The sequence below is a fragment of the Podarcis melisellensis genome, assembly GCF_964234715.1.
Source record: "Podarcis melisellensis genome assembly, chromosome: 2".
NCBI lineage: Eukaryota > Metazoa > Chordata > Lepidosauria > Squamata > Lacertidae > Podarcis > Podarcis melisellensis.
Genome location: NC_138529.1, coordinates 15,806,785 through 15,822,460, shown reverse-complemented (window position 1 = coordinate 15,822,460; position 15,676 = coordinate 15,806,785). Strand labels below are relative to the sequence as shown.

The window sequence follows — 15,676 nt, the reverse complement described above, 5'->3', positions numbered from 1 at the left end:
TGGGCTTCCTGTTAGGACCCAATTGCAGGTGACATGGAAAAAATATTGTCCAAGACCTCTGGCAGCGTAATGAGCATGGGCAGAGTTGGACAAAAATCTGACCCTATATATGGTTACCTATATTAAGAAGTGAAGATGTGTTTGTAATGTAGCTATTACAATTTTTTGTTGATGAAACTGCTGGTAAAGGGGTTGGTACAGGAACCAGTTCAAAAGTTGCCTACTTCAGCAGTAGTTAATTGATGTCAGTATTTAACTTTATAATTTTACTGTATGGTTGTTTTATTGCTGCAACCCACTTTGATATATTTTTAATGACATAACAGTACATATTTTATACATAAAACTCTATCCCAAAGGTATTGTAACATGCCTTTAGGACTACCATATTCTACATGTTAAATATGCATTTATACCTGGGTTCTGGAAGTGGTTGATATTGACCCCCTACAGTTATGGGGGTGAATAAAGAGCCAGGGGTTGAAAATGGTCTAGCATTAGGAAATCTTAATGACAAATAGTGCAAAAGAATAATAATCATGAGCCTCAGAAATAAACAGTATGGGCATGTAACTTCCTTGCCAATGTGGAACCTTATATTTAACAAGATTTCACAATCCAACAGTATGCCAGATTTATTTTTACATTTTTGCAATTCCTGGTAATGGTGGATGATTAATAAATGTTCATAATATTCTGGTATTTCTTGACTATATTTCATATACCTACCTAAGTATATGCAGTGGGGTTGATGCCAACTTCATAAGTTCATCAAAGGGTCAATGAACTCCTAAGCGTAGGAATTAAACATGAGAAGACATGAGCACTGAACCACTGGCGTATTACAAGTGAACTCTATATTTAATGTGTTTGCTATTGTTTAAGATAAAACTAATTTGAGAAAGAAACTTTTGACATTTTTATGGACGTTGATTGTTTACAGATAGTTGTCTTGGTGATATTGTGTCGATTGCAGTAGTCCTTGTATTACCACCCTCTTCATTGCTTTATAGCAGTTAAGCTTAGCCAGCCATGTTGGGCAGAAGATTCCTTCATCGCAGGCGGTTGGACTAGATGCCCCTCGCGATCCCTTTCCAACTCTATGCTTCCATGCACAAAATGAAGGCGTCTGTATACACACCTGCTTACTGCTGGCTTGCTGTTTATTGGAAATTTAATTTGTAACATTCTTCTTTTTAACCAGACTTTTGGTTGATCTGATTGACATCCTATGCCCTTTTAAAATGTGGCTCCTTTGGGGGGGGGTATTGGGTTGTTTTCATTTTGATTTTTTATATATTGTGGTTTTTATATTGATCTTTTCTGTGAACCTCCGGGTATAGGGTGGTATATAAATTCAATCATTAATAATAATAATAATAATAATAATGCAATTGCCACAAATCAAACCAACTGGGTATAGGGCGGTATATAAATTCTAATAATAATAATAATAATAATAATAATAATAATAATAATAATAATGCAATTGCCGCAGATCAAACCAACCGGTAAAGCAAGGAGGTGTGTGGGCTGTGCGGATGCAATGCAATTCTTTATCGAAAACGAAACAAAAAAAAGAAGGGTCTGAGTCAAATCTTAACTTCAATTTTTACTTCCCAAAAAGATTTCTCGAAGGCTGGGGATGTATTCCCTCAGCTTTCTTGCAATGGGCTTTAAATCGCGCAGAAATCCCTCGCCACCGCGGCTCGATCGGCCTCGCTGTTATGTTTGCTCCATTAGGGAGGGAGGTTTCGTCCCGCCGGAGTTTCGCGCGGACCTCGTTTCCGTCCCGCGCGCCCTTTCCAGGCAAATGCAAGAGCGGGAGGCCGCCGAGCGCAGAATCCTCTCGGCCCCCGTCACGTGACGCTCCCAACGTCACTCCGGCCGAGGAGCGGGAAAGACGGCGAGAGTGGGGGAAAGTTGGCCGCCATTTTTTCTCCCTCGACGGACGATGCGGCGGAGCCTTCGCCCCGCAGCCGGGCCCTCGCTGGCGCTCCTCGCGCTGCTGTACGGAGCTCTGCCCTCCAAAGTCCCCGCACACGGTGAGCCCGGCGTCCCCCCTGGTTCCCGTGGGTGCGGCAGCGGGCGCTTGGGCAGGGCAGGTTCCCTCACGCGTTGAGGGCCTTGGGCGGAAGTGCGCCTGCGCGCGGAGTCCCCCTGCGAACTACGACTCCCGGCAGCCTCCAGTGCGAGGGACGCAGAGTCCGTAAGGGGCATGCCAAGGAGAGTCGCGCACGTGGAGGGATGCCTCTTGGCGTGGTGGAATCCTCAGCTGTTTCTTCCCGGACAGCTCTTCCTTCTACTCTCCCGATTACTGGGATCTCTTCCCAAGTTAAGCGGCCCTCGGTTTGCCGCTCTGCCTGGCTGCTGTTTTTCCTGGAGGTCGAAGCACGTGGATCTAATGTTAGGCATAGAAGGCAGCGAAAACTCTACCCTTTTCCCTCCCTTCTGCTCCTGTTAAACGTGGTGGAGTTTAGGTCCCAAGGGGGAAAAGGCTCCGGGGCTCAAACCTGTTTGGAAGCGCCCGCGGAAGTGGATTTAATTCGAGTAATTCCTCCATTTAGTAATTTTCTGAATTTTTGTTGTTGTTGTTTAGTCGTTTAGTCGTGCCCAACTCTTCGTGACCCCATGGACCAGAGCACGCCAGGGACCCCTGTCTTCCACTGCCTCCCGCAGTTTGGTCAAACTCATGCTGGTAGCTTCGAGAACACTATCCAACCATCTCGTCCTTTGTCGTCCCCTTTTCCTTGTGCACTCCATCTTTCCCAACATCAGGGTCTTTCCCAGGGAGTCTTCTCTTCTAGTGAGGTGGCCAAAGTATTGGAGTCTCAGCTTCAGGATCTGTCCTTCCAGTGAACACTCAGGGCTGATTTCCTTCAGAATGGATAGGTTTGATCTTCTTGCAGTCCATGGGACTCTCAAGAGTCTCCTCCAGCACCATAATTCAGAAGCATCAATTCTTCGGCGATCAGCCTTCTTTATGGTCCAGCTCTCACTTCCATACATCACTAGTGGGAAAACCATAGCTTTAACTATACGGACCTTTGTCAGCAAGGTGATGTCTCTATTTTCTGAATTACCGTGTAACAAGGCGCATGGTCGGTGTTGATCTCTGCCCCTAAAGTTCATATGATTGCAACATTCCTTTTCTAAGCTCTGGAAGAAAGGAGGTTTTGTTAGGTTGTCAGTGCTGCTTTGGGGTGGAAACAGTGTAAGATATCACTTTCAGTAATTTAAGAATACACGTGAAGTGTACCAGTTCAAGCAATATTGGCTTGAAATTTAATCAGCTTTGTAAGCATATCTGACCTGTTCAGTAAGGCTGCTGTGCCCTTTTAGAAGCAAGCCACGTAGGCCATTAAATCGATTTCCATAATTCATAATAATGGAAAAGTTTTAAGAAGAATTGCCTTTCCAAAAGCCTTTTATGTTCACTTGTTGTTGTTTTAATGTAATGCTGTGTAATCATGTGAAGAAGAAGAAAAACAAGTTCTAGTTTTAATCTTGTAAACTAGATCTTGAGCATAGATGAGATTGTGATATTTCCAGGTGGGAAATCTGATTCAAGTTTTTGCAGGGTGCTGTCGCACAGACAAATTGGAATGAGATCTGCCCCTTCACCTCTGTTTAGACTTTGTTTCTCCTTTGTCATTTTGTTGCAGCAATAGAGAAACAGGCCTGGATCTGCTCTGGGACTTTTCATACTGTATTTTCATTTTTATTTAATTCTTTTTGCAGGATTGTGAAACGCTTTATCTGATTTTAGTTTAGTCTGAGTTTTTTATCTAGACCAGTGGTTCCCAATTAGGGGTCTGGGGACCTCTGGGGGTCTGTGAAATGCCCCCTTAAGAACAATTTCAGGTTAAGTACGGACCTCTGGAACGAATTAAGTATTTAACCCGAGGTACCACTGTATCTTGGAAAAACCTCTCCCAATAGTTCTTTTAACTTACAGGTCCTTCAAATCCAATCAAAAGAGCACATTTTGTGTATGAATATGGGAGGTCTGTGGCCATGATTTCAGAAACTAGGTTGGCTCAAACTAGCCAGAATAAGGCAGTCAGCACACATTAGGTATCTTGACAAACAGGAGACAAGCCACACCCTCAGATTTCTGTTGTAGACTGCCTCTTTCCGTAATGCTTGTGTGATGCTTTTGGGTGGTCTTTGAATAAGGGGCTGGGCAATTTCTAAGTCTTCAAAAGCTGTTATACACTGGTGTTGTGGGCCCTTCTCACCTCCTTGCAAGGGAGGGAGGACTCTGGTGCAACAGGAAAATAAAGATCTGCCTTGCTTTGACTGGTTCCTGCCTCCATCCATTCTTCTGTGACCGATAACTGTCTTAAGGGACACTGAATCCCTTGATGGAGAGTTGGGCTGCAAAAGCCAACCCCAATTTTTTCTATAACAATACCTTCCATAATATCTCTTAAAAATTGTAATGTTTTGTACTCCTTTGTTTCTGTTCATAAATGTGTGCCTTTTGTAGTAAAAAGAAGAGGAAGAAACATTTGTGCAAATGGAGCCTTTCCCTTAACTTGAATTGCCTTCTGGGTGAAATTTTCAGGGAACAGTGGCAGCTGAGGTTGGAAAACTTAACAATCCTCTCTTTCCCATGTGCTGCCACCCCCACCCCATTTAGAGAAAAAGGTCCCATACACAACAACTGGAACCTTTTCCTGAAGCTAAATTGCTGTGAGGAGCAGTCGGGAGGGAAAGGTTAATCACCTCTGCCCCCCCCCCAAAAAAAACACATTGCCAGGAGTCTGAGCAGCAATTCAGCTTAGGAAATAAAACTCCTTTGTAAGGAAGAGCAGGATATAATTTTAATAAAATTGTATACACACACATTCCATTTGTGTGACTCTGACTTTTTCTCTTAAGCTTGAATGCATTTGGGGAGGGAAGAGGAAGGAGAGAAGGGGATGCATTTAAATTACTGGGTGGATGAATGTGAATGAAATTTGTATGCTACTCTGGTCCCAGTCACATTTACCTCTTATGTTTTGGCTTCTGTTATATGTTTGGCCACCATCCTGGAGGCATGCACTCTGTTAACCTCAATCGAACAAGTTGGTGTGTTCTTTTAGGCCGGCATCTGACAATAAGATTATTTAATGATTCACAGAAGCCTTCATGCTTGCATAATCTCCAACAGAAAGCAATTTGATAACAGAACTGCTGTGTCAGATTGCACGGTTGAAACAATGACTATATTGTATTGTTGCTGAATGCCTGCTGTGTTTTACACTGAAATACCAGTACAACTTTTTTATTTTTAGAATGCGGAAGAAGGCCTCTTGTGGATGAGACAGCAGAAGGATCTCGGATTATAGGTGGACATGATGCTCAGCTTGGGGCTTGGCCATGGCAAGTTAGTCTACAAGCTCAACCTGCTCCTGGAGAATCTTTTTACCATATATGTGGTGGATCTTTAATTAATAGCAACTCAGTGCTGACAGCAGCACACTGCATTAAAGTAAATATGTATGTATTTTTTTTGTTCTGAATCTTTTTCTGTCAGTTTTGTGCTTGAGGGACATGTATTAGTCTCTACCCACAAGGGGGGATCTGGAAAAAAATGTTTTAGTACTGTATATTGCCAACCCTTAACAGGGGTGTTTTGGTTCATGTGTCTTCAGCTAGCCTAATTGAACCATACCAGAGCAGGAGCCCTATAGCGTTGGCCATGGCTCAGGGGAAAGAGGAGGAAGAAAAGGAAGAGGGGAAGATTTCAGTTTTTCCTACCATTCTGAAACCTTTCCCCATTATGCCATATAATACTGTGGTTTTCAAGTTCATGGCTGGTTGCCAGGCATAAATCTGAACACTTAATTTAATCCAATCCGTGCAATACTTCTGTAGGACAGTCTTTACTGATGACAATTTCCATGTGGTTGATATAGAATACATAGCTTGTCAAAAAAAAAAAGTTGGGTAGATAGAACCTGCAGGCTGGCATATGTCCATGGAAACCTTCTTTCCAAAATAGCCACCAGCCATCCTCCTGAAGCACTTATTTCATGAACCATAACATCTACATAACAGTTATGTATTTAAGTTTTGGTTGTTTCCTTAATAGCTCATGTAGCATTGTATAATAATGCAGTCTTATTAAAGTAATATAATTATGCTACTAATACTCAAAATAGGTACAAAAGAAGTGGAGATGTGTACCTCAAACTCGTGAGTCCCCAAAAATGATATATCCACACTCCAGGAGAATCATCTGCAAGATGGCCTGGAATGCCACTTTACTATAGTTATTTTTACACATTTACCTGTTTTTAATTATATGATTATGTTGTTACCCACTCTGGGACTTTATGGTGAAGGGTAAGAAAACTGGGTGGGCAGCACAGGAAAGGAGTGTGTGTTTGTTTGTTTGTTTGTTTGTTTGTTTGTAGCTCATGGTGCCTATCTCCAACTCTAATGATCACTTACAGTATACTATTAAATATTAGGGGCTTAAGCAGGCCATCTTGCCCTCTGAATTGACATCTTCACCATTCGACAGCTGAATTAGCCTCAACGATAGATCACATTTCTAAACTCACACCATCTGCCCAACATCCATTTATTGAAGGTTCTTTTCTCTCGTGAAGTGGGAGTGTAAGTTGCCCAGCAGGCTATTTTTATGTTCTTGTTTTATTTTTTTAATATCCCTGTTTCACTCCCGAACTTAACCACTGAGTTCACTATTAGACAGAACAAGCAAGAAACAAAAAGCTGCAGTGTATCCTCAGTCCCTAAAAGACCTCCTCCTGTTCAAGGTTCTATCCAGCTTGGAATAAACACCTTATAGCCCTTTTCAGGTCTGGCTGGTAGAAGGGGGGAGTTTTCAGGAGGGAGGGGCCTCCTCATCTCCCGACCTATCTGCTGCGTTAAAAGGGTCAAGTGTAGGGAAAAACCCGTCTGAGAGAGCCACTATGAATCACAATAAGCACAATACTGATCTAGGTGGACAAATAGACTGATGGTGTATGGCAGCTTAATTTCTTTCTATAGCACTCTTATCCCATAATTATCACGACATACCTACACATTTCCATCATTGGTATTTGCATGCACAGTGAAGGCAGAAATCATTTAGCGTCACTTGAAGCTTGTCCCAAACCCATTTGGTCTTGAGCATGCCAATTCCTTCTTTCCCCCACCTCAGGTTTTCTTTTTTCTTTTCCTTCTCAGCTAAGATGTTAAGATTCTGTTAGGCCCAAAAATTCAGATTCATGTCAGGCTTTTGCTTCTTTGTCTTTGTGTTTGTAAATATATATTATTATTTTTTAACTTTTTTTCATTTCACTTAAATACTGCAGATCTAAGAAGTCCCCGAATTTGCAGAAATAATCCGCTTATTTTTGAGTGGCACCAATTCTCTTCCACACAGATGGGCCCTCAAATCACCCATGTTCTAGAGAAAAAATAAAGATGTTATTCATAATGATGAACATCTCCTGAATTGCTGTGTCAGTCCATATAAGAATAGTATCAGACTGTGAGGGTATAGGCTAAATTTTCGATAGGTGCCATTTTCACAGATCTGCAACTGAGCAGAATCACAGAAAGACTGTCTAGGTGCAGTCTGTATGCTTCTGTGACATCAGAAGCCAGTGTCAGTCCTTTAAATAACCTTCAAAGCAGGAAGGCATTTTCATTTCTGGGAGAAAGTTGAACAGTTTCGGGGGGAGTGGTGCCTTACTAAAAACAATTTTCTCCTACTACTTCAAGCAGAGCAGAGCTGCTGTCATTGGCTGTTTTGTGGGTCACCGTGACGCTCCAAAATGCCCTGACAGGAATTACATTCTGTTATGATCTTGTAGTGGTGTTTCAGCTGCAGTATTGGGAAATATGGCTTATTTGTCTACTGATTGTAGCAGCTCTGCACCACATGAAGCAGCTGCCCCCACCTAAACAAATTACCCTCCTTTGGCCTACCTCCCCCACCCCACATTGGCCTCCAGATCAGAATCTAGCCCACCTTAATAAGCCACTGTTAACATCATAGGTTGATACTTAATTGCTTTTCGATCACAGCTAGGCTCATTTAGGATTCAATACCTAGAAGAGAGGTTTCCAAACTGTGTGCCGCGACAAATTAGTGTGCTGGCTGCAGTGTGTAGGTGTGTTGCAGGGGTGAAGGTGGCGCAGTGGTCTAAACCACTGAGCCCCTTGGGCTTGCCGATTGGAAGGGCGGTGGTTTGAATCCGCGGTGGTTTGAATCCGCATGATGGGGTGAGGTCCCATCGCTCTGTCCCAGCTTCTGCCAGCCTAGCAGTTTGAAAGCACACCAGCGCGAGTAGATAGCTATTGGAATTTTTCAACATAAATGTGCCATTTTAACCCTCAGCCATGCATGCCAAGGTAACGTGCAACAGCTGAGAATGGGGATGCTACGAAGGGTACTTTCTCTTTATTTAAAAGCATTTCTAAATTGCTTAATATTCTAAAAACCTAAGTGGCATGCAACACAAAAACAATATCTGTATCACCAACATACTTTGGTGACCAAGAGCAATGGAATTGCAGGGGCCGGAGAACCAGCAATGAAAAGTACATGCAGCTCAGAGCCCATCAGTGGTGCACTTTGCACATCAACCAGTTATATGAATAGGTCACACACACACACACCCCAATTAACTTTTTTGGGGTGTATCATCAGTAGGCTTTGCAGGAGAGCAGCCGTGTTAGCCTCTTGCAGGAGAAACAGTAAGCATTGAGGCACCTTGAAGACTTCACAAGTGTTACCGGCATAAGCTTTCGTTGACTCTGGCTCATTTCTACAGATAGTGGAGCCGGTGGCTGTGTGATCTAAATCACTGAGCCTCTTGGGCTACCCGACTGGAAAGTTGGCGGTTCCAATCCACGCGACAGGGTGAGCACCCATTGCTCTGTCCTGCCTTCTGCCAACCTAGCATTTCAAAAGCATGCCAGTGCAAGTAGATAAATAGGTACTGCTGTGTCAAGCAAGGTAAAAAGTGTTTCTATGCACTCTGGCACTCATTACGGTCCTCCATGTGCCAGTAGCGGTTTAGTCATGCTGGCCAAATGACCCAGAAAGCAGTCTGGACAAACGCTGGCTCTCTAGGCCTGATGCAAGATGAGCATCACAACCCCGTAGTTGCCTTTGACTGGGCTTAAGTAGGGGCTGGAAAGGGTTAGTTTAATCTCCAGTTTGCTAGTAAAACTGAATTACTGTGTCATGAAATGATGCTTGTCCAAAAAGTGTGCTACCAACTTGAAAATTTGAAAAGTGCTGACCTAGAAGTTCCAGTAGGATTTATCAGCAAAAGGATTTTTACCATAGATTCAGGTTTTAAAACAGCCTCGTATCATGAAACTCATACCATTGCAGAGTACAAATGACACTTATCTTTTCTCTCTGTATGGCTTCCATGATTCGCTATGGCATGTCCAAAGGGATTGTTTACTTTGAGCAACAGGTGTATATACTGAATCATAAACTGCTTATGCAGCTCTTCCCATTCAAAAGTGCTTTTGAGTTTCTACTCAAAAGTTCTAGTGTCAAATGCAAAATTATCTGTGCGGTTCTTTTGCATCGATGGACAATCTTTCAATTACCTCCTATTTTCTTGTTTTCCCCCCACTTAACTTTATTTTTGATTCTGAATAGAATTTCCAAATAAACTTCTATAAAACTATACTATTTAAATGACAGAAAAAGCAAAACTCCTAGGCTAGCTTTTATGAAGAGTAAGCCATGACAAGATTCCAAGTTCATGGTTTGAGTAGAGTTCCTGAAGGGGAATGATTGTATGTGTGTTGACCCGGTTTTGCTGTTGCTCTCAAATTTTAAAGTCTGAAATGGGAACTTCTGCACTAATTATTTACTCTAGAAGGGATTTTATTCTGTCCTAGGAGTCCAGAATCTTGGAGGGCAGTGATTGGCTTGCATCATCTGTATAAACCCCACTCTCGTACTGTAATACAGAAGGTCAGCACTATCACAATCCATTCTGACTTTGAATGGGGCACCTTTGAAAATGATGTTGCCTTGTTTCAACTTGCCAAGTCTGTCAAGTACAATGACTATATTCAGCCCATCTGCTTACCTGACACTCCTCCTCTCCTGTCTAATGAGACCTCGTGTTACATAAGTGGATGGGGAAGCACATATGAACATGGTAAATCTTTTATTTTTCCTTTAAACTTTTGTTACTAGTGAGAATTAAGTTATCTCCAGCTGCATACTTAGCTGGAAAGTAAGTCCCATTGAAGCAGTTCAACTTATTTCATACATGGGGAGAACATGGATCTTCAGATCAGTGGCACTGCCATGAGCACATAGTATGGCAACCTTTTCCTGGCTGACCTCCATAGTATGGCAACCTTTTCCTGGCTGACTTAGAACACTTTCGGATTTCCCCAAAAGCTTTTCCTTTACCTACGGGTGCTTCCGGATTGCTGTTATTGCAGGATCAGTGTTCTTCATGTCTGCAAGTATTTTGTAGGTTCCTCTGGATGTCATTATCCCAATGGCAGCTTGTATTTTCCTCATTTAATCCAGATTTCCCATTGTTTGTTTGTTTGTACATACATACCTCACCCATCTGACTGGGTTGCCCTGGGCAGCTTCTAACATAATAAAAACAAAGCAAAACATTAAAAACTTCCTGATACAGGGCTGCTTTCAGATGTCTTTGGAAAGTTTTGTAGTTGTTTATCTCTTTGACATCTGATGGGAGGGTGTTCCACCGGGTGGGTGTCACTACTAAGAAGGCCCTCTGCCTGGTACCCTGTAACTTCTCAGTGACAGAACCTTTAGAAGGCCCTCGGAGATAGATCTCAGTGTCTGGGCTGAATAATGGAAGTGGAGATGCTCCTTTGGATGTACAGGGCCGAGGCTGTTTATTGCCAATGGCCCATTTGCAACATTAAGTGAATGTCTGAGATACACTGGTGTACATTTATCATTTGGATTATTGGACAGGAGACTCTTGAGCAGTTCCACCAGGACTTCAATAACTTTCACTCCATTATTAACCTGGACCTGGACCACTGCATACAATAAGTTAACTGTCTGGACACTACTGTGCAACTGTATAATAGAAATATGAGCATCACCTTATATCGGAAATTCACTAACTGCTGCACATACTTACGTGCTTCTAGCTGCCACTTACACACTGTGGTGTGTCCTCAGGTAAAAGAGAGACTTTGAGGGACAGGACCTGAAGAAGGATTGTTGTCAGTCAGCCATGGAGATGTTTGCATCTTATGGAGCTTTGCGAGCAGATGATCTGACAATGAATGTTCTCTCCAAAGCTGAAGTATTTGTGAGAAAGTACAAAGTAGCAGGGCTTGGTGGCTAGATGTTCTGTAGCCCCATCAGGGATGCTTCTGATGGCTTGCAGTCCATCTTTGTGGGAGCTGTTGGTGTAAAGAGCTGCAGCATCCATAGTAGCTGGTATGGTGGTTTGGGGGACATTGTCAATGCTGTAGTTTCATCAGTTAGTGGTACCCCATATGTAATTTGTACAGTAATACCACATCTTAACATGTATATTCAAACCATTGGAGCCACTCCAGCAAACCAAGCCATCGTGCTGAGTGGGACTTACCTTGCAAGGTGAAGAGCTTAAAACCTTTTTGCACCATGTAACCCAAATGGACCTGCAGCAAAAATAGCTTTTAAGCGCTCTGCCTTGCTGGGGCAGGGGTAGTGGGTGGTAAATTCTGCTCAGTGCACTGGCTCTGAAAGGATAGTGGTGTTCATTTTGCCCTGCATGGGAGCATCTCACAGCCAGCATGCTGAACGGGCCTTACCCAACAAGCAAGGCAGAGAGCATTAAAGCTATTTTTATGCTGGGTAACCCCAAGCAGACCCAGCACAAAACGACTAAGCTGTCTGCCTTGCTTGGGACTTAACCTGCACAATTTCAACCAGCCCACCTTCAGCTGTGTATGCTTGAAATTGCACAAGTGAAATGTGTGTAGGATTAAGGATTACTCTGCTGGTGGCATTGAGTCTATATATCCAGGCACCCCAACTGTGCAGGTACTAATGCCTGAAACAATGAGTTCCCTATGGTTTCCTGGTTTGTGTATTTTGGGTAGTAGATTGAAGATGCCTGGTCATAGCTCCTGAGATGGGTATGTACAGGTTTGGTCTTGCACATCTGTAGGAAATTCCTCCATCAGGCTGTGTTGTTTCTTCTAAACAGAATAAATAAATCCCTTCCAGTAGCATCTTAGAGACTAAGTTTGTTATTGGTATGAGCTTTCGTGTGCATCTGAAGAAGTGTGCATGCACACGAAAGCTCATACCAATAACAAACTTAGTTAGTCTCCAAGGTGCTACTGGAAGAGTCATTTTTGTGGCAAGGAGGAGTAGATGCTGGTCTATTCTACAAAAAAAATGCCAGTTATTCAGATACTCAATTACTCTGGCTTTTGCTCTGACCAAACCTGTGCAAACATCATAATTCTCATATCGTGCACCAAACTAACCTGGGTAATTTGTAAACCTGGCTAATTTGTAAACTGTTTGAACTACCATGCATAATATAGTGATAGCCATAATAAAATCTTTATAATATGTATAGCAGTTCAAACAGTTTACAACTGGCCAAAGCAAATAATGTGACACTGAATCTACTGAATTTACATCTGTTTGCCAAGCCATGATGACATCTTATTGCACAGTAGACACTACTACTAATACTCTCAGTGGTGGGATCTAAATTCAATGTACTATCTTTACACATAGCCACACTTATTAAACAATTGCACTACTGGAAAAATGAAAAGAAAATTGAGTTCTGCATTAGTTTCTTAAAAGTACACACTGTAACTCTTAAACCTTAGTTTAGCAACTAATGTAGATTATGCATGGAGAATGGGGGTCTGGTGCAGTAGGCTTAAGAAAGATGTACTGACCCAAGAGCTACTAATATCCCTGTTGTCGTGTACATTCCAAATTATTAAACAACAGTTTGCATACTTCCACCTTTGTCTTGTGTTTTCATTATAGGCAAAGCTGTACGTATATTACAAGAAGCTCGAGTCAACATTATTCCACAGCAAATCTGTAACAAATTTGATTGGTATGCTGGGGGAGTATCATTGAATATGCTTTGTGCTGGTACTGAAAACGGGAGTGTCGATAGCTGCCAGGTAAAATTCCATTTGAAAAACATATTGGCGAAACCTCCAGCCATGTGATTGCTAAGTCAAACTTTACTACCTGGTAGTAACACAATTATATGTCAGTGTAACACCATAGTCAGTTCCAGAAACATACAAATTTGTTCATGTTTATGTGCTAAAACATTTATTATTTACAATAGTGCATAAGTATCCCTTATACACTGAACAAAAATAATAAAAAGTTCCCCCTTGCACGTATACACTTGAAAAGACAAAAGGAGAATTGGAGAAAAAGTGGAACTAGGGTTGCCATATTTCAAAAAGTAAAAGCCAGGACACCATGAAAGTTGTTGAGGCTTTTTTAGGAAGGACCCCCCCCCCAAAAAATGAGCTTTTAAAAAGGAAAACCCAGAAGTTGTTGCACTTTTTTAAAGACAAACCCCAAAGTTGTTTTGTTGAGCTTTTTGTGTGTGACAAAAACACGAAAAGAATTGTGATTTTTCGTATGGCAGCCCTAGTGGAACTAGATTTCTAATACAGCTTTCAAGGAATGTGCAATTCTGGGCATACTTCCAGCTGAAGTAAAAAAGCCTTCACCATGATTTTTAATAACTTGTTTACCTCAGTAAAGACTGCTAAGGGGTGGGGTAGGGGATAAAAGCAGAGGAACTTTATAGAATAGTCAGAGTGTGTTCATTTTCTTCCATTCAGAACACTTGGACCACATTATTTGCATTCAAAATAGAGTGAGGAATGTTCTTCTCAACACCTGTGTACATAATGCCTTTTTACGAGAGCAAAAACTGGATGGAGCGCCATGCGCACTTCAATGCGTAGAGTAAATTTCTCATCAGGCTTACTGAGCTTGTAGCTGGAATTCCCAGAATAGGCATTACCAATTTTTTGTAAGTGACATAGTTATGGTTAGTGCTGTTCCACAAAGTCCAGCTTTCCCACATCCATCTTTTCTAGCAATCTATTTTTCTTTTGATAACTTTTGTTTATAGTTACTTATTAGTAGCATTTAATCTGTCGCTCAACAATGCCAAAGCTTTCTGGGAGGCTTACATGGAAGGCATAGCTCAGACTTACTGAATTCTATCCAGTGCTGTGTGAGTAGAGTTCCACTCACAAACAGGACTTCCACTTCCTCTCCTCCCCTGCAATGCCCAAAATCGGTTTGGTTTTTCAACCCTCCATAACTGTTTCTGAGGGTGCACACAGAAGGGAGAGGAAGTTCCACTGTGTGCATGGAAGCCTACTCCAGCATTAGATACAGCCCCTACTATCATAATTTCTATGCACGCTACATCTCCAGAATACCTTCAGCAGCACTCAAGTTATTTTTTATTTTTTATCCTCCAGGGAGACAGTGGTGGTCCTCTGATGTGTTCTTTCCTAGATGACAAGTATTATCTGGTAGGAATCACCAGCAGTGGTGTTGGTTGTGGCCGACCACAATTACCGGGAATCTATATCCGTGCAGCAAATTACAGAAGCTGGATTGATTCACATGTATCTGACAACAAAACCACCACTGTGAGCATTCAGTTTGTCCTGATCTTTTCAACTGCTGGATGGGTAACTTTCCACCTCATTTTCTAAAAGAGGCAAACTTCTACTCCACTGAACTAGAATAATCTCGAATTGTTTTCTGAATTTACTTCTTCCTCTTGGCAAATGTGTTTTAGCCAAATTCATGGATCTGGATTCAGGCATTAAGCTCCCGTTGAAATCAAAGTGTAGTTTGTCCCATGGATTTAACTGGGAATGAAAAGTGACACACAGAGCAACCCAAACTGGACTTAGAAACAGCAGTGGAGTGACAAATATGTTGCCACATCACAAGTCCTGCTGACTCATGCTGACCAAGGCAGATGTTGGGGAGGGGAGGGATATTTTTTGCTGTGCCAGCTCCAGTCTGCTATAGCTGAGAGGCCTTGAATATCAAACCTCTCAGGGAGTCTGACTCTACCCTGCAATGCCTGTTTTGTGGCTGCTAGCTACCACTGGCAGCAACTTTTTGAATGATTCTGGGGCATCTGCAAAGCAACCCCCATCCCATGGCAGAGAGGCGATTACATTTCATCCAGTCCCCATCAATGTGTGTTTACGTAAGGGATTGTGTTATTAGTTTGCATCCAGTCCTTTATTTTTAAACAACCTATATGCTTTGTATTTTTATTATTATTTACTGAATTTATATACTGCCCTATACCCAGATACCTCAGTGTGGCTCACAGAACAAAATAAGATTCAAATATATTATTTCACCCTTAATTTAAAAATATGAACCCAAAAGGCGCTTTTCAGTTAACATGTGTGATTTACATTGCAACCATCACACTCTTCAAAATGGGCTAACAGGCATGCTCTGAAAACAGTCACTGAGCATACGATACAAACATATTTTTATTAATGTTTAAGCAGAGGACTCATAATTTGTGGAATTCAAATCTTACCCATTTTTTTATTATTCTAGAAAAAATGTACATGGCAGTTGCCTAACAAACAATGCCATACAATTATACCGTGCTTGATAATAAATTTTGCAGTTGAATGTCAA

At 42.0% G+C, this 15,676-nt stretch overlaps 1 protein-coding gene across 1 annotated transcript; it reads left to right on the top strand.

The window, feature by feature from the left end:
• Window positions 1–1,493: 1,493 nt before the first annotated feature.
• On the top strand, window positions 1,494–15,072 carry LOC309362910 (transmembrane protease serine 12-like). Its single transcript, XM_081898939.1, has 5 exons — window positions 1,494–2,045; window positions 5,286–5,490; window positions 9,880–10,145; window positions 12,995–13,137; window positions 14,476–15,072. The coding sequence occupies exons 1-5, from the start codon at window positions 1,955–1,957 to the stop codon at window positions 14,713–14,715; spliced, it is 945 nt and encodes a 314-aa protein (XP_081755065.1). The 5' UTR covers window positions 1,494–1,954; the 3' UTR covers window positions 14,716–15,072.
• The last annotated feature ends 604 nt before the right edge of the window (window positions 15,073–15,676 follow it).

What these genes read in the sequence shown, in the direction of transcription:
- LOC309362910 (XM_081898939.1), top strand. Translation starts at nt 1,955, where the DNA reads ATGCGGCGGAGCCTTCGCCCCGCAGCCGGGCCCTCGCTGGCGCTCCTC. An exon ending in CACTGCATTAAAGTAAATAT is followed by an intron (nt 5,491 to 9,879) that starts GTATGTATTTTT and finishes ATTCTGTCCTAG; the next exon opens with GAGTCCAGAATCTTGGAGGG. An exon ending in GGGAAGCACATATGAACATG is followed by an intron (nt 10,146 to 12,994) that starts GTAAATCTTTTA and finishes TTTTCATTATAG; the next exon opens with GCAAAGCTGTACGTATATTA.